Source organism: Impatiens glandulifera, chromosome 9 (assembly GCF_907164915.1).
Source record: "Impatiens glandulifera chromosome 9, dImpGla2.1, whole genome shotgun sequence".
NCBI classification, from domain to species: Eukaryota; Viridiplantae; Streptophyta; class Magnoliopsida; order Ericales; family Balsaminaceae; genus Impatiens; species Impatiens glandulifera.
The window spans coordinates 26,301,374-26,321,677 of record NC_061870.1 but is presented as its reverse complement, the minus strand read 5'-3'; the positions used below and the strand labels follow the sequence as shown (position 1 = coordinate 26,321,677).

The following is a 20,304-nucleotide window of genomic DNA, read 5'->3' as shown; positions in this document are numbered from 1 at the left end:
TGTTAATAAAAAGTGACCAACCCTATTACTTAAAATTGGGCCAGCCTCTATTGAGATCTTTTTCAATTGTCATGTCATTAGTTAAATCTATAAATAAAAGAAAAAATATATTAAATCAAAATTTTATTCTCAAAACTAAATTAAAATAATTTTAGAAACCAAAAAGGTTATTTGTCTTATAATCTTATTTAATTAAAAATAAAATAAAATAAAATATGAGATTTTTTATTTATTTAATCTATCTTATTGGGTTAAAAATGTAATAAAAAAATATGACCAAGTAAATTAGATTCAAATACAAAATGGAGTTGTATTTAATTAAGTTGTCTTATTATAGAATATTCATTAAATATGTAATTGTTATTAAAGTTTGAGGTACAAATTGTACACAAAATTAGTTGAGGTATTTAAATTAAACTTGCAAAGTGTAATATGGCTTCATTATTAGCTAGCATATAACTATTATTAATAGACATATTACCATTTATTATTTAAAGAATTATACAATTTACTAAAAATAATACTTCTTTTTCAAAGAATTATTAAACTTAAAATATCAAAAAACAAATAATAAAACTATAATAACCAAAAAAATGTTAATAAGATACTATAGAAATAAAAAAATATTATAATTTACTGTTTAGCTCAAATTATAAAATAAACTAATAATATTTTTAAATAAGATATAAAAAATAACTGAATGTAAAATATGTTAATATATTGTGTATCAACTAGTATAGTTGAAATTTGTCTTAAAATTGTTGAGTATTCAATTAAAATTAGGAAGGGATTGTATTTCATCAATTGCTTGTATTTTTAGTGTGTAATTACTTGATTATTGGATTTACATCTTATACTTATAATCAAATAAGAAGGGTATATTCATTACTTTAAACAACTTTATTTCATCTTATTCCATATTTGGATAAATAAATAAAAACATTATTCCCTAATAAAACATTCTTTATTGAACAATTAAGAACAAAAAAAAGAGAAATCAAATACCGAAATGAAGGAGTTGACAAGCTTGGAATGAGTCCATTTAAATATTTTCAAATGGGCAAAGATAGCTAGGTTGTTCAATCATTGTAGTTTGCTCATGCAATCCTGAATAAATTGATTTAGTGCTTTGTGGGAAGAACCTCCAACTTCTATAGCTTTCATTGCACTTTCTTGAATCTCTTTAGCTCTCTTTCTCATTGGATTGTTTTCCTCCATTACACTTCCCACCATGTTCTTTATCTCATCCCTCGTCTTCAAACCCAACAACTCCTTTGACCGCACAGCCACGCCCGCTTCATCAGTTAGAAATGCCGCGTTCATCCTTTGTTCAGCGTATAATGGCCACGCGATCATCGGCAAGCTTTTGGTTATTCCTTCTAAAATGGAGTTCCAACCGCAATGAGACATAAATCCTCCTATAGATGGATGGCTTAATATTTCTACCTGTTAGAGAATAAGCAATATCCATAATTATTTTTTAATAAATTTTCATTTGTGTTCTATTCAATTTAAGTGTGGTTACATAATGAGGTCTTTTTAATTTTATACAAAAAAAAACACTTAATGAATTAAGAAAAAGATAATTCATAGAATAATAGTAACTTTATAACAAATATTGTAAAAGATTTAACTCATGGAATAGTTTAAAATGGATGTATAGGTAAAACTTCGATTATCTCGTACACTGACTCATTAAGTAAAAGAAAACGGATAAGGGTTATTAACCCGTGAGTCAAAATGGTTGACTAACTTCCAAAATCAATTTAAAAAAAAATAAATACTTATAAGATTTGAACCTATGATTTAAATCTGACTAACGAATCATCTAAACTATATTACTAATTTTTAATAACACTTATATCTAAATCGAATAAGACTATATATTATATCATTTAGCTGTTTGATTTATCATTTTGTAAGTAGTTATGAAAAAATATATATAACTAATGAGACAAAAGTACACTATATCATTATTTAGACAATAATTTTGTATTCAAATGTAGCAATAAAATTGTACAATTACTTTTTATTATGATTCAAAAATAGTATGAATATTTTTTCAAACAATAAACTTAAATCAAATGAAAAATTACTCTTAAATAAGATTTCTAATTGAGATAAAAATTGTGAAAAAAATAAAAATAAATAGATATGGTTAAGCTTAAGTTATTTAAATAACTCAAATAACTTAATTAATATTTTATCACTCTTCTTTCCATTAATCACATTACTTAATTTATTAACTAAAATACTCTATATTTTAAATTATTATTTTATTTATATACATATAAATACTCTAAGTCTTTCTTAAAATAAAAAAAAAAAATAGCAAAATTTTCACCAATAATTATTTTTCTGTTTTATCTCATATTATTCAAATAACTCAAATCCAATAAAGCCTCAAATCAAAAAAAAATTATTTTACCAAAAACAAAACAAAATCCAAAAAAAAACTCAAATATCAAACAAGTCTTAAGAGTTACCTGCGGAACCCAGCGTGTAATCACCATGCCAACGTTGGATGTTCTTGTTAAGAACCCATGAGGGAGGAATTTCCCTAAGATGACATCGGCGGTATCCGCCTCGCCGCTTCCGCCGGTGAAAAACGCTGCATCTGCATGACCACTATCCACCGGAGTTCGCACCTTCCAGAGAAATCTCCGGCCAGACAGCTCCAATCCCCATGCCAGCTCAGTCACCTGGTCGGCCGACATTGTTCCGCCACTCCCAAACGATACATACAAAACCGACTCTCTAGGCTGCTTGTCGAGCCACGTCAGCGTGCTGTCTCTCGCACCCGTCAGCTCGACCGGAACCCTTGTCAACGGACCGACTGCATAAACCGGCGCCTTCATCAAAGAGGTCAACTCTTCGTTCTTTCTTAAAGCCTCCAACGTTTCATGCTCCAGATCCTCCCACGTGTTCAACAAAATCCCATCGGACTGACCAAATTCAATTCCCATCCTCACTAACTCCCTTTATATATAAACAATCCATTTGTTTCCGTTTTATTATAAAAATGTAAAGAAAGTTGTCAGTTTTAATAGTCATATATACCTATATTGTTGATCATGGCGGTCCAGCATGGGTTCGATCGTGTCCTCCGGTTTGAGGGGTTTGCAGCCGGGAATCCTTAACGGTTCAGTCCGGTCCCCAAACTGCCCCTCAACTTCCTTATCCAATACTTGACAATACGAGGCTAGAGAAAGAAACCAAGCTGTGGAGGGAACATAAACGTATTTAGGCATTTTGAACTCATCCGCTAAATCAAATGATTCCGACCCGAATAAGTCGGCAATAAAGAGTGTCCTGGTCCGGTCCATTTTAGATAGGGCTAACCGGATGTTGGACTTGGACTCACGCATTTGGACAGCAATCTGGGTCATGGCGGTTGCGTTTGGGTCTATAACGCCGGAGATGTCGACCGGAGGCAGAGTAACGATGTTGAGATCTTCGGGGGAATGGAGGAGTTGGAAGGCCGGTGGAGTTGTGGCGGTGAGAATAGTGACTTTTAAACCGTGATGAAGAATTAGGGTGTTAGTCAGCTCAAGGATTGGATTGAAATGGCCTATGCCTGGACTGCAAAGAATTACTGCATGAAGCTTTGAAGTTTCCATGGCTCACTCAAGAAAATGATATTTGAGAGAAAACTACTACAAGTATCATTATTTATAAGCACTTTTTTTTTCTTTCAATTTAATCTTTAAGAAAATAAAAGTAAAATTGAAATGGTTAGATTGAATCCATCCACAACCTATCTCGAGATAGATTGTACCAAAAACTACTCTCAACGTACGCCTATGGGAGCTGAGTTGAGACTGTGTGAGTCCAACTCCACATTAGCTGGGATTCAACCGTTTTCAAACAAACCAATATAATTATTACAATGACTGGTAGCTTAGAAAAGAGATTCGGTTGCAGCTTAGAAGAGAGATTCGGTTGCAAACACTTTAAAAATGCTAACAATATATTACTTATTATGAGATACTAATGTTGGCTCCAATTTCATAACATTAATTTACATATTCCCCGGTAAGACAATCTCTCATAATATTCTTCTCATGCAGAGCCTATTAAAAGGCTACGGGAAAAAGAAAATATCCCCGAGAGTGGATTTCAAAATAGATATCAAAAAAGCTTTCGACATTGTTAGATGAGAAGTCATTTCGAGACTTTCTGGTTGTTTATGTTTTTCCTATGATTTTTATTGATTGGATTATGCAATGCGTTTCATCATCCTGCTTTGTTGTTAGCGTCAATGGAGTCCACAGAGGCTATTTCAAGGGTGAAAACGGAGTAAGGCAAGGGGACCCCCTCTCTTCTTACCTTTTCGTAGTTATCATGACGATCTTTGAGAGCATCTTCGCGATGTTCCGAAAGAATCGTCCATACATCTTTCACCCATTCTGTGAGGTAGAGGAGGTAACACATTTATGCTTTGCTGACGATTTGTTCATTCTAGCGCACGCAGACGTTGATTCCATTAAAACTATTAGGACTGCACTAACGTTCTTTTCTGAGGTAACATGTTTAACTATTAATGAAAGCAAAAGTGTGGCATTTTATGGAGGCGTGAAGGACGAAACAAAGCAGGACATCTTCAACATCATGGGCATCAAGGAAGGCAGTTTTCCCATAAGGTACTTAGGAATTCCATTAACTGCGAAGCAGATCGAGATCTCACACTGCAAGTCGCTGATTGAAAAGGTAAAAAATACGATATCTGGCTGGGCAGCGAAAAAACTTTCTTATGTAGGGAGGATCGAACTTATCAAAACTGTGGTTATGGGCATAGTTGGTTATTAGGCACAGCAAATGGTCATTCCGAAGAAGGTAATGAAGGAACTCGACACGCTGATGAGAAACTTTATCTAGGGTAGTAGTGGAAGAGGAGGAAAAAAAGTCAAATGCACCGCTCTCTGCAAACCGAAGGACGAGAGAGGCATCGACTTGAAGACTGTATCGAGTGGAACAAGGCTCTAACCTTCAAGCATTTGTGGGCTTTGGAGCGCAATCATGAGTCACTATGGATCAAATGGGTGCATACGAGGTTTATGAAACACGAAACCAACATTTGGACCTGCAAAATTCACAAAGGTATGAGCTGGTCTCTAAAAAAGATTCTTAAACTAAGAAGCAATATTGCAGATCTTTATGACATCCGAATAGGGGACGGGAAAGACACTTTATTCTGGAACGACCCTTGGTTTGAAAACCAGTCTATCATCGACAAGAGGAGTTTCAAAATACTCGTATCAGAAGGGACTGCACAAAAGCGAAAATCAGAGACATCAAAGAAGGGAATTGGAACTTGCTCTTGAGAAGAATTCCAGAAGGAAAGAGGATACTTGATCATATAAGTAACATACAACTACACGACAGACCGGATATTCATGAATGGAAAGCTAAGGACAATGGGAAGCTGGTATTGAAGAAAATATGGGAGGTAATCCGAGAAAAAGCGCAGAAAGTAGAATGGGCTCCTCTTGTATGGTCAACGAAGATTATCCCTCGACACCAGTTCATCCTATGGCTCGCCTTCTGGGAAAGACTCAGCACTCGTGATCGTATCAGTAAGTATATGAGCATCCCAGACGTGAGCTGTTTTCTATACATAGGAAATGAAGAAACCATAGATCACCTATTCGGGAGCTGTTGTATTGCTTCGGAGCTTTGGGACAGATTCTATAAAAGCCAGGAGCTGATCAGGTTCCCGAGCGAATGGAATGAAATCAAAAAAGCAGCACTACTCAAAGCCAAGGGAAATAGATTTGCAACAAGCGTGTTCAAGTGTGGCTTTGGAGCAGTGATGTATAACATTTGGCAAGAACGGAATGCAAGGGTATATGACAGAACCCACAGGAGCATTGGCGAGTTATGGAAAGATATTGTATCGGATTGCAGTGCCCTCGCGGGAACGTGGAGAAGAATTCCAAGCACGGAGCAGAACTGGAATATCTGCAGGAACTGGAATTTACCATTTTTTAAACTCACTAGAATTGAAAGCATTGTAAACAAATAATTCATTTACATTTTTAGCTTTTTAGCTTTTATTCAGAATGTTACGACTTCAAAATCATTCTAGAATGATCTCTTAAACTCGTGGTTTTTTTCCCGTTTTGGAGAATTTTTAATGAAATGACGCTAAGTCGTTTTTCCAAAAAAAAAAATTACATATTCTATAATGAAAATATATATAACTAATATCTACTTCATAATTTAACTCAAATATCTCTATAATAATGTTTAATTTGAATTTATTTGGTTTGTCGTTCATAAACTTAAAACGGTTAAAAATAACTTATATTTCGAATTTGAAACATAATAAAACAAGTATAACTCTTTGACCAACTAGGCTAATTAGACTTTATATTTTAATTTCAACACAAAATATGATAAATGTGCGATATTTTTAATAATATAAGTTCAACTTTTTAACTAATCTATATATATAATAATTTGAATTTGCTTGGTTTGCTGGGTCAAAAGCCTTGGATCGGATCGTGGGTTGAGCCGCCCATAAAATTGAAACGATTAAAAGTAAAATTTAGAAATGATGTATGTTTTGAACTCGCAACATAATAAAACAAGTACAATTCTTTAACCAAGTGTGACTGAGATGTGTTTTGTCGAGAGATAGTGGTTACAAAATATTAATCAAATATTTGTTAGACCAACACGAGGTTAAATGTCGATTTAAATTGGTGGTTAGTTTGCCTAGGGATAAGAGAGATATGAAAGTGTGATTGAGATGTGTTTTGTCAAGGAATAAGTAACAAATGATAGTGGTTACAAAATATGAATCAAATATTTGTTTGACCAACACGAGGTTAAATGTCGATTTAAATTGGTGGTTGATTTGCCTATAGATAAAAGATATATGAAAGTGTGATTGAGATGTGGTTTGTCAAAGGATAAGAGACTGGTAACAAAAACTTGTGAGGTCACGAGATTAGAGGTCGATTGAGATTTGTTGGTTTATTGAGGGATAAGATGCATGTGAATGTGTGATTGAGATTGATGGTTGATTTACAGAATGATAAAAGGCGTGTGAAAATGTGATTAAGATTGTTCGTTGTTTGTCGAGGAATAAGAGGTGTGTGAAAATATGATTGGATTGGTTGTTAGTTTACCGAGGGATAAGATGCGTGTGAAAGTATGATTGAGATTAATGATTGATTTACTAAGGGATAAGAGGTTGGTAATATCGTTTTTCTGAGGGATAAGAGACTTGTGAAAGTGTGAATGAGATGTGGTTTGTGAAGAAATAAGAGGCCGGTAACAAAGGGTCACGAGGTGATGATATTAGAGGTCGATTGAAATTGGTAGTTGGTTTGCCGAGAGATAAGAGGCGTGTGAAAGTGTGATTTGGTTCGTGGTTAGTTTGTCGAGGAATAAGAGGTTGATAACATTATGAATGATGGTTGGATTACCAAGGGATAAAGAGGTTGGTAAAAAAGGATCGTAATATCACGAGATTAAAGATCAATTGGGATTGGTGATTGTTTTGTCGAGTGATTAAAGACATGTAAGTGTGAAAATGTGAGGTTACGAGATGAGAGGTCAATTGGGATTGGTAATTGGTTTACCGATGAATAAGAGGCTAATAACACTAGAACTGGTGGTTAGTTTACCGAAGGATAAGAGGTCGATTCAGGTTGGTGGTTGGTTTGCCGAGGGATAAGAGACTTGTGAAAGTGTGATATCACGAGATGGAGAGGTTCATTGGGATTGGTGGTTGATTTAGCGTGAGTTAAGAGACGTGTAAAAGTAATGTGATCACAAGATGAAAGGTCAATTAGAATTTTTGATTGGTTTGCCGAGAGATAAGAGACCAGTAACAATGGATCGTAAGGTCACAAGATTATATGTCAATTGTCGAGGGATTAGAAGCATGTGAAAGTAAGAGGTCGCAAGTTAGGAGATCAATGAGATTAGTGGTTAGTTTGACAAGGGATAGAAAGCCGATAAGATTGAGATTAGTGGTTGGTTTACTGAGGAATAAGAGACCGGTAAGAAAGGATCGTAAGATCGCGAAATTAGAGGTCGATTGTGGTTAACGGTTAAAAATATATGTGAATGAGAGATGTTGATGATCGAAGTGTGAGGTCATGATATTAGAGATCGATTGTGATTGATGGGTGATTTATCAAAGAATAAGAGACGTTTGAAAGTGTGAGGTCACGAGATGGAGAGGTCAATTGAGATTTTGGTGGTTCGTTTGACTAAAGATAAGAGACGTGTGAAAGTGTGTGAGGTCACAGTATTAGTAATGAGATTTGTCCATTGGAAAAGAATATTAGTGGTTAAATGTATGTTTGAGATGGTTGGTTGACCGAAGTGTGAAAGTGATGTCATGAGATGAGATGTCGATTGAATTGGTGGTTGGTTTGCTAAAGTGATGGTAAAGATGTCGTAATAATGATATGAGATAGTTGAGGTACAAAATACTAGAAATGAAGTCACTAGATTAGTAATGAGATTTTCAGTGGAGAACAAAAAATATTGGTGGTTAAATATATGAATGAATTTGTTGGTTTATCAAATAAATGAATGTAAAGAGGTTGGTGATATGATGAGATGATTGGCTTGCCAAAATTGATGGTAAAAGATGTTTGTACTATTGAGATGATTGAGTGTAGAACGGAGGTCACGCGATTAGTAATATGAGAGGTCTATTAAGTAAGAAATGATATTGTCGGTTAACTAAGTAATGAGAGTAAGAGGTCGAAGAGGAATAGGTCGGTGTTGATGGAAAAAAATTAAATGAATGTCTTTTTTTATCAAATTTGTTATTCTTTTTTATATGAATAACGAAAACAAAGATGAATGAGAGAAGTAAGACGATCATTATGTTGTACCAACCATTAAGGCGATGAAAAACGATGATAATGATGATAACGAGGACCAACACAAAACAAAGTTAGTATTGTTTAAATTTCAATTTTTTAAATGTGACTTTTTATTTATTCTTGCAACTCAATAGCATCCTACTAATTTATTTAATCTAAGTTAAACATTGATTATTTAATTTAAGTTAAACATTGATGGTTGAAATCATGTGTTAGAAATATTTTTTATTGATCCATGAATCTTGTAAAAATTACTATTGTTAGGAAATCTCAACCATTACATTAATTATTAAGAGTTAAACAAAATAAAACTAATAAAAAAATATAGTATCAAGAACTCAAAATATATATATATATATATATATATATATATATATTGAATTTAGTTGAAAGTGTTGATAGTAAAAAACCAAAGAAATAAGATTCAGTTAACAAAAAAAATTCATATTACAAAAATAAGATAAAAATGAAATTAATATATGTATATATTTATTTCCTTTTATTTCGTTACTATTATTTTTTGCAAAATATTTGTTTGTTTGTACAAAATCCAAAAAAAATGGGTCAAATAACCAAACATCAAACAAGCTCTTGTGTTTTTCTTTAACATGTCTTTTGATTTTATTTTTAAGGAGAGAAAAGGAGACAATGATGTCACTTTATTTGTTTGAGAAATGAATAGAAAAAGAAAAAAAAAAAAAAAAAGAGAAATTATTTAATTTTTTCAACTAATTTTTTTTTTAATTCTTTTTCTAATTATTTTTTTTTCTTATCACAAACATAATATATATAAACATTAGAGCTTAGTCTCTTAGAAAAACTACTGATTTTACCTGGGTTTAGAATAGATCTAGAAAAATATGACATAGTAAATTATATTAAAATGCAAAATGGATATCAATTGTATCTAGGTTGTCTTATTATAGAGTTAATAAATAATAAGATGAAACTGTATTGATTATTAAAGTTTGAGATTCAAATGCAAAATTGAGGAATTTAAATTTAAAGCAATGGCTTCATTATAAGCCAACATATAACTATTATTAATGGACATATTATCATTTATTTATATAATTCCCTTCAAATAAACCTTCTTTTCAAATAATTATTAAATAAACAAATATTATTAAAACACTGTACAAACCAAAACTATGTCATATTTAGTATATTCTAAAATTAATGTCAAACATGTTAATGCTGTATTATATATTATAATTTATAATTAAACTCAAATTATAAAATAAATTAATAATGTCTATAGATAAGATATAAAAAAAATTCACTTAACATAAAATATGTTTATGTATTTTTATCAACTAATTTTTTTTAAACTTAACCTAAAATTATGAGTATTCAATCAAAATGAGAAACATAGCACAAATGTCTCATTCAAGCGTGTTAGTTAAACATAACAAGATAGTCATCTCGTCGGAGACAAAGCTTAATCATTCCCGATAAAATCAATAATAATTTAGAAACAGATGAAATCACTTACAATTAAATTTGATTATTTTTAAGTAAGATTTCTGATTGGGATAGAAATTGTGAAAAAAAAATATATAATTTTTAAAATAGCTTATTAGATGTAACTAAATTATGTACAGATATTATTTTTATAACTAAAAGTCAATTTCAATGCCCTTCTATTATTACATTTGGTTGAATATATTGAATTTCAAAGTAGATAGATATCTATCGTTCCTTTGGTTGAATCTTCCATACTATTTAATTAGTTAGAAACAATAAAGACCAAAAAAAAATACAACATAATAGATCTAATCCAACCAATATAAATTCACTTAAAAAAAAATTAGTTCATAAAAAGTTCATATATTTTCTTACTAATTATTGTTTGATGCAGTGATTTTTAACCATTTTTTTTTCATAAATTTTTTTTTATCATCGTGTTACTGTCATTTTAAATGTCAACTCATTTAATTTAGTTTATCAACTAAAATATCAACATTCTTACTCTAACTTTATTTAATTTTAAACATAAAGAGATATTTAATAATTTATCTAACAAAAAAACACTAAATAACTTATCTTTTTAATCAAATAAGATTTTTTTAAAACAATTTCAATACCATATCCAACTAGGGTTATTTGATGTTGATTATTGTAAGATTTTTAGTAAGTTAAAAAAACTGTTTAATATAAAAAAGTTATTTAAGTTTTTAATGGTCTAATTTTTAATATCTTTTATACTTAAAATTTATAAAAATAAAATATGAATATTTTAATTGATAATTTTAGTGATTAAATGATTAAAATAAATACAATGAGATGATTAAATTTTGAATAAAAATCTAGAAAAAATAGTGATAATGTTAAGACTAAAATCTCGAGTTGAATTTTAAAATCTTATGATTTTACGATTTTACATTAGATTAATGAGTCTGGTTTTAAGTAACTCTTAAATATGTAAACTCTAACGATTTTAAATTTACGGTAATAAAATTTTACGATTTTACGAGTTTATAAATAATTTCGATTTTACGTTTAAAAAAACAAATATATATTTAAAAATTAAAAAATAAAGTTATTTTTTATTCAAATAAATTAATTGATATAATTAATTTTTTAAGTATAATTTTTAGTAATATTATTTACTTATTATTATTTTTTAATTAATTTTATATTTAAATATATAAATTTTTAAAATTGGTTAGGTATAAAATACTTAATTATATATAAATAATAATAATAATAATATATATTATTATTTTTTAAAATTAAAATCTTACTATTTTTACAATTTGATCTAAACTTTAAATTTTATAAATTTACAACTATATAACAATTTTACGTAAACACTCCATTTTAACCACCTCGGTTAATACTTTCAAAAGTAAAGTTAAAGTTAGAGCAACATTTAATCCATTTTGAAATGTAGTATGGGTCGCCCTTTTAATAGTTGGGCCCTTATACAATTTATTATATAACAAGGTTGATGATGGCATAGAGGGAGTACATTCTGAGTGGGCCTTATCTAAGCTAATAATAGAGAAAGATTTTTTTTTAAACGACTTCGGGTTTATAAAGATTAGTCATTATTTTTTTTTATGATAACTTGGTATTAGAGTAAAATAAATATTTACTCTCATTTTTTAACAGACAAGATAATAGGAATCAAACCACAATACAAGCACAAAAACAAACATAGACTTGCGTCTTAAACATTAAAATTTTCAATGACTTCTTCAAAGTTGATAGACCAAACCAAACAAACAAATATAAAAAGTCTAGAGCATCTTAAACAATGAAATTTTCGTGACTTTTTCAAAGTTGATGGATCAATTTTGACATAACTTTTATTTTTTCGGATGTGTGGGTACTTTCCTTCACGTGTGAATAAGGGCATGATCATTCATGAGAATTTCACGTCACATTTGTTCTTCACTTCTTCTTATTCTTAAAAATACCATTGCATTTCTTTTTGTCCACACTTATACTCAATCACACTAAAATAACATTTCATAATATTAACATAAAACGAGTTGTTTTTGGTCTTTCCAAGCACTTCCTTGGATGTGAAGTTCATCCATATAAAAATTATGCATTCTCGTGGCTTTAAGGGCATCTCCAACGGGCACGCAAATTTTATTATGCGTGCCCCTTCTTTCTTTAACCGGACGCCATTCACAAACGCATTTCGCGTTTGGACCATCTCTCTCCCGGCCAACGTAAACGTAAATATGCGTTGGCACCTTAATCTATTTTTTATATATATATAATCTTATATATCTATAATGTAAATTGATCCTTTAACTTATTTTTTTTACTTTTAAAATAAAAAGTTATAATATTTGTAAATGTATAATTAAATCATTAAATTATATTATATTTGAAATTTTATTTAATTTATTTATATTTTATAATTTATTTTATATTTTTACGTTACGAATTAATATAGAAATTTATTATTTTTTATTAATAATGTTTGTTTTAATATATTATGTTTGTTTATTTAAATGTATTATTAAATTATTTTGTTGTGTATAAATTATTGATATATAATTAATTTTATCTTAATTTTATTAAATGAATAAAAAAAGATTAGGTTAAATATATAAAGTTGAAAAATATATAAATAATATTAATAAGGTTAAAAAGTTAGTGTAAAAAATAAATATTCTAAAAATATTATTTTTAGTTCAGAAATGAGTTTTTAGGTGGGAGATAAATTATTGTTTGATGTGACATTTACTGTATTTTGGTTTGAGGATGAGTCTATAGATTAAAAATGGTCTAACAAAATTCACCCAAGTTTTACTAATATAACGACATTCTCAAAAAAATGGGTTATTGTCTCCTCCTCATCCGAACATAAAAAAATAACATGTATTCGGAATGGTCATGTAATTCATATTTGTAACGGGACCATTATCAATTTTGGATAAAAGTTAAGTTTTGGATTAGAAAATATTTATTAAAAAAATTATGTAAATAATATTTCGTCTCTATAATAAGATCAAATTATAAAACAATACTTAATTATATATATATATATATATATATATATATATATATATATTTTGATATTTTCATATCACATGATCAATAAAATAAATCATATAATAATAATAATAATAATAATAATTTTTTACAATGACTGGTCGGTAGAAGAGAAATTCAGTTGTACAATCTAATAATATTATTACTTATCAAACACAGAAGTTACCCCAACTCCATAACCTTTATATATTGCATAATGAAAATATATAACTAATTAATATTTATTCAATATTTTAACTCAAATTTAATTAATCTAAGCTAAACATTGATGGTTGAAAATTGAAATGTGTAAGAATGTTTTTTTTAATTAATAAAAAAATATCTATCCATAATACCATTAGAAACAAAAGGTAGTGTTGTTACACATACTTAACACAAAAGAAAAATCAATTAAATTTTAATCATGACATTAATTATCAAGAGTTCACAAATAAAACTAATAAAAAAATATAGCATCAAGAATTCAAAAATAAGAAAATGAATATTGTGCTCAAGGGTTGATAGTAAAAAAAATAAACAAATAAATAAGATTCAATATTTAAGAAACAAAAATATATTAAAAAAAAAATTAAGGTGGATAATATATATATATATATATATATATATATATATATATATATATATATTATTGAGTTCCTTTTCTTTCTTTCATAAATCTCCAAAAATATCATCTAATTAATGTATTAGTTTATTAAAATTTTAAAGTTTGAAAAATTAAATTATGAAACGTCTAGATTTTATTTTTTATTTATTTTTAAAAATTAATGTTCTCTCTATTGAAACGAGGTCATTTACTTTTTCCTTTATTTGATTTAATAAAAATTAACTTCTTATAAAATAAAAAAATATTTTAAATATTCTTTTATCTAGTTAAAGGATTTTAATTTTTCATTTTATTTTTAGTAATTCAGTTGTTTTGTCCCAATAAACTCAAATGCCTAGCCCATGTAAGTGAGAGACACTATTACTTAAAATTGGGCCGGCCCACCTTGTCAATTGTTGTCATAACACATAAGTAAATCCGTATATAAAAGACGAAATATATTTAAATCATTCTCTAAAATAAATTAACATGATTCTAACTAGCAAATTTATTTGTGTTATAAAAACACTTTTTAGTTGATCTATCTTGTTGAGTTAAAATAAAATAAAAATATGACATAGAAAAAAACTTTTTATTTGATCTATATTATGGGGCTAAAATTCAAATACAAAATGGAGTTGTATCTAATTAAGTTGTATTATTATAGAGTCATTAAATGTGTAATTTTACTGAGTTATTAAAGTTTGAGGTACAAATTGTACACACAAAATTAGTTGAGGAATTTAAATTAAACTTGCAAAGTGTAATGGCTTCATTATAAGCTAACATATAAGACAATCCAATTCTATATTGGATAGGATAATAATATATATATATATATATATATATATATAATATAAATTAAACTTGCAAAGTGTAATGGCTTCATTATAAGCTAACATATAAGACAATCCAATTCTATATTGGATAGGATAATAATATATATATATATATATATATATATATATATATATATATATATATATAATAATATATATATATATATATGGATTTCAAAAGATCAATGCTTATAGATTTTAAGATCGAGCCTTATATAAATTCGTGTCATAATTTTAATTTGTTATAATGTGATTTATGTTCTGATTTTCTCAATAATATTTTTCTTTTAGGTGGAAGTAGCTAAGATTTATCTTGATGAATCACGTTAAATTTGTGTCTTTTTTTATTGATTACGTCATCTCTCTCGCATTTCGTTCTAACAAACTAGTATTAGATCTTCAAGTAATTCGATTGTTTGTTTTCTATTGAGAGATGTCATCGATAAGTTTATAGGGAGAAATAGTTTCAATTTTAAGACAAATCAAGTTGTCAAAATGAGCAGAAATAACCGTTGAGATGACCATTTTGGAGGAGAAGACAAAAATTCAACAACTATGTTGTGCCTTGCAAATTATGTCATCTACGAGATCTTAGTGGAGGAGACTGTCGATTGGTTATGGTTTAAGTTGGAGAGCCTCTACATGACGAAGTCACTTACCAACAAACTACTTTTAAAGCAACGTTTATTCACCCTGGGAATGGATGAAGGTATGTAGTTTAGGGAACACTTAGATCAATTAAATTCTACTATGCTCGAATTAAAAGAATAATGATGTTAAGATTGATGATGAGGATGCTGCCTTGATTCTGTTAGTATCTTTTTCCTAAGATCATATGAAAACTTTGTTTAGTCTTTCATTGATGGGAAAGATACAATAAGTTTGGAAGATGTCGGGTATGCCCTTCATTCGAGAAAACTGTGTAATAAGGCGGCTAGTAATTACAAACATTCAAGCTTTAAGGTTGTTTACCAGCAGAGATAACAAACAAGGAAATGACATTGGGTGCGCAAATTTCCTTTGAAGACAAACCAGTAGGAATCTGGTTCTGATTCTACCGATTTTGCATAAAATAATATATTGTCTAACGATGATATAACTATAATTGTAGATGGACAGACTAATCAGGTTGTTGCATAAATTTTTGATTCAAAAGCTTTGTATCATATTTGTTTTTAGAGAGTGTGGTTTAAATCTTAAAAACAGGCAGATTGTGGTAATATTTCTACGGTCAATAGTTATGTTTGCAAGTTAGTTAGGATTGACTCATTCAAGATCAGGACACACGATGATAAAAGTTGTACACTAAATGAAGTGATATATGTTTCACGTATTACTAAGAATTTGATATATTTTAGTATATATTAGAAAGTAAGGAATTATGGTTCAACGGTGAACGGAGAATTTTGAATGTCTGTAAGGATTTTAATGTTAATGTAAAAGGTGTCAAAAATGGTTAGAATGTCTCAAGATTTAAGTTGGTTGCATCTTTAGTGATTCATAAGTGTTAGTGTATATAATATTATAATATATTATATTTATACATTATTATATTATATAATATATTATATTCTATAATATATTATAGTTTCCTTATATTGCTAATATAACTTAAGTATAAATATTTTTACTTTACTATATTGAATAAAGATGCACACAATTATTTTCTTTCTTTTAAACGTCTTACATGGTATCAGAGCTTAGGCTCTAAGGTTTATGGTCATTTAAGGTTTCGGTATTTATTTTTGAATATTGATGTTCACATTAATTCAATTTTAATGGAGAAATCTTCCAAGTTTGCATTCTTTATCGTTGCTGCTGTCACAGATACTTTATTAGAGAACATTTTTCCCAAATTTTTTCTTACAGACATTCAATCACTCTTACAAAAACTTCAATTAAATCATGGTACTACATCTTCTCCATTGTCATCTTCTTCAGTGTTATCTGCCACACCAGGTACTTCTACCTCATGATTTTTTGATTCAGGATGTTGTAATCATATGACTTCTGAATCATCTTTTCTCACATCCACTAGAAAGCCTATTATTCTGTATGCTGTTCATACTGCTGATAATACTACTTTGAATGTTCAAACTATTGGTACCGCTCAAACTTCTATATTGTCCTTACCTAAAACATCTTTTGTTCCAAAACTTTCGTTAAATCTTATTTCTGTTGGACAACTATGTGATCTCGGTTTTAACATAACTTTTTCGAGTAATGGTTGTGTTGTTTAAGATCCTCAAACAAATAAAATAATTGGAACGGGACGTAAGGTTAAACGATTGTTTGAACTCACTTCTCTATCTCTTCCATCACAATATTTTATTGGAGCTATCACTTCCCAAATTTGGCACTCTCGATTAGGTCACCCTTCTAAAGATCGTTTAAGTTCTTTAATTTCTAGTGGTTCTTTAGGCCCTATTAAGTCTGAAAGTTTTGATTGTGTATCTTGTGAGCTTTCTAAAGGACACGCTTTACCTTTTTTTTCTAATGATTATAATTCCTTAGCACCTTTTTATATGATTCACTCTGATATTTGGGGTCCTACACCACATAATACTATGTGTGGTTTAAAATATTATGTGATATTTATTGATGATTTTTCTCGTTATACATGGATCTATTTGATACGTAATAGGTCTAAATTGTCCTCAATTTATATTCGGTTTGCTAATATGATCTAGACTCAATTTTTCTCCAAAAATAAAATCTTACGCACTGATATTTCCATGGAATACAGAGAAATAAAATTCATAGAGTTTCTAGCACAAGAGGGCACAATTATTCAAAGATCTTATCCTGGAACTTCTCAACAAAATGGTCGGGCAGAGCGAAAACATAGACACATTCTTAATGTTGTTCGAGCCTTTCTCATCTCGTCTTCTTGTCCCGATAACTTTTAGGGAGAAGCAGCTTTCACAGCTGTTTATACTATCAATTGCATTCCTTCTCCTGTCATAGGTAACATCTCTCTTTTTGAACGTCTTTTTAATCGAGCTCTGAATTATCAATCTCTCAAAAAAATTTGGATGTGTTTGTTTTGTTTTATTACAACCTCATGAATACAATAAATTAGAACCTCGAATTCGATTAAGTTATTTCTTAGGTTATGGAATCGAGCACAAAGGATACAGGTGTTGGGATCCATTGTCTCAATGTCTTCGTATCTCTCGTCATGTATCATTTTGGGAACATAAGATATTTTCAACTATATCTAAATTTAGAGTCAATGAATCTCCTACTCATTTTTTTCGTGATCCTACCATACCTCTGTTTCCTAACATTTCTTGTGTAGGACCATTTAACAACTCATGCGACTCAACTCCATCTGCATTTCCTACATCGACATCTTCTCCATCTCAAAATCCGGTACATACCTCATCTAATCATATCATTCAAGAATCTTTTTGTTTTCCACCACCACCACCATCACCACCATCACCATCACCATCACCATCACCACCACCACCACCACCACCACCACCTCCTCGTCGTACCAATCGTGTAAGTTAACTTATGTTTGTCTTCGCAACTTTCATGTGTACTCAACTATTGTCTCTCTCTATGAATCTCGTACTTTTCGCGAGGCCAACTATAACCCTTTATGGAAGCAAGCAATGACAGAAGAATATGGTATTTATTTACCTTCACATAAGTCATTCGTTGGTTGTAAATGGGTTTTTAAAATTAAGACACGAGCAGATGGTTCAGTTGAACGATATAAAGCTCACCTTGTTGTTAAGGGATATACTCAAGAATATGGTATTGATTATGAGGAAACGTTTGCTCCTGTCGCTCGATTGACCTCGGTTCGTAGCCTCATTGCAGTAGCTGCTAGCAAAAGATGACAACTATTTCAAATGGATGTAAAAAATGCATTTCTTAATGGTGAACTAGCAGAAGAAGTGTATATACAACCTCCACTTGGGTATGATCATCCTCCAAATAAAGTTTGTAGACTCCGCAAAGCTCTTTATGGTCTCAAACAAGCTCCTAGGGAGTGGTTCGCCAAATTTAGCTACACCATTGGTAATCTTGGTTTCAAATCCAGCTCTTATGATCATGCATTGTTTTTGCGCAAAACAGATCAAGGTTGTACCTTACTTTTACTTTATGTGGATGACATGATAATTACTGGTGATGACACAAATGAAATCCGTGATCTCAAGAATTTTCTACATCAACAATTTGAAATGAAAGATCTTGGACAACTAAATTATTTCTTGGGACTTGAAATAGCTTCCGAAAAATCCGGTTACTGTTTATCACAAGCTAAGTACCCAACTGATCTCATATCTCGGGCTGGTATTATTGACACAAAAGTTGTTAGCACACCCTTTGACTCCACAGAACATTTGGTTGCTACTGATGGTACTCCACTAAGTGATGAAACACTTTATCGACAACTAGTTGGTAGTCTTATATATCTTACTGTCACTCGGCCAGATATTGCATATGTTGTCCATATTGTGAGTTAATTTATGTCATCTCCTCGTACAACTCATTTCTCTGTCGTTCTTCGTATATTACGATACATTAGAGGAACTTTATTTCATGGACTACGTTTTGCTCACTCTTCTCCTCTAAAGTTACGAGCATACTCTGATGCTAATTGGGCAGGTGATCCAACTAATCGTCGATCCACTACTAGTTATTGTTTCTTTCTTGGCACATCTATCATTTCATGGAGAAGTGAGAAACAAATTGTTGTTTCTCGTTTTAGTACAGAATTTGAATATCGTGCTCTTGTAGATACTACCTCTGAGCTTCTCTGGCTACAATGGTTACTTCAAGATATGGGTGTTCCTTCATCCGCTGCTATTCCACTTTTCTGTGATAATAATAGTGCAATGCAGATTGCTCATAATGATGTATTTCACGAATGTACTAAACATATAGAAATAGATTATCATCTGACACGCCATCATGTCGTTAATGGTACCATACAATTGATTCTCATTTCTTCGCAAGCTTAGATTGCTGACATTTTTACCAAATCTCATCCTCCTCAAGGTTTTCAAGATTCAGTCTCCAATCTCAAGATGTTCAATGCTCTTCCACCTTGAGCTTGAGGGTTAGTGTATATAATATAATAATATATTATATTGATATATTATTATATTATATAATATATTATATTATATTATAATTTCCTTATATTGCTAATGTAACTTAAGTATAAATACATTTACTATATTGAATAAAGATGCACACAATTATTCTCTTTCTCTTAAACGTCTTACAACAAGGATGACATGATTAGATTATGGCATATGAGATTTGGTCATATGAGTGAAGAGATGATAAAGGTGAAGAATGTATAAACTATTAACAATCCTACTAATATGTTCACAAAGTCGGTTCCTCATAGCAAATTTTAACACGGTTTGGATTTGTTTAACGTTATAAATTGTTAACTTACTCTAGGGGCAACTCTAGAAGATTGAAGATAGAAGATATTGGGCATTTAGGAGAATTCAAGTCTCTAAGTAATGTATATGGG

The 20,304-nt window shown here is 30.1% G+C and overlaps 1 protein-coding gene and 1 pseudogene across 2 annotated transcripts; one reads left to right on the top strand and one right to left on the bottom strand.

Annotated features, from left to right (window-relative positions):
* Positions 1-885: 885 nt before the first annotated feature.
* Positions 886-3,695, bottom strand: LOC124915500 (anthocyanidin 3-O-glucosyltransferase 5-like). 2 transcript variants are annotated; one of them, XM_047456225.1, is made up of 4 exons: positions 3,365-3,695; positions 3,061-3,220; positions 2,487-2,979; positions 886-1,446 (listed from the first exon to the last, which is right to left on the bottom strand). In XM_047456225.1, exons 1-4 carry the CDS (start codon positions 3,618-3,620, stop codon positions 1,084-1,086), a joined length of 1,272 nt encoding a protein of 423 aa, XP_047312181.1. In that variant the 5' UTR covers positions 3,621-3,695; the 3' UTR covers positions 886-1,083. The 2 variants fall into 2 exon arrangements, with proteins under 2 accessions (XP_047312181.1, XP_047312180.1); XM_047456224.1 differs by having other exon boundaries at positions 3,061-3,692.
* A 14,966-nt stretch (positions 3,696-18,661) lies between these two features.
* On the top strand, positions 18,662-19,777 carry LOC124916098 (annotated as a pseudogene).
* The last annotated feature ends 527 nt before the right edge of the window (positions 19,778-20,304 follow it).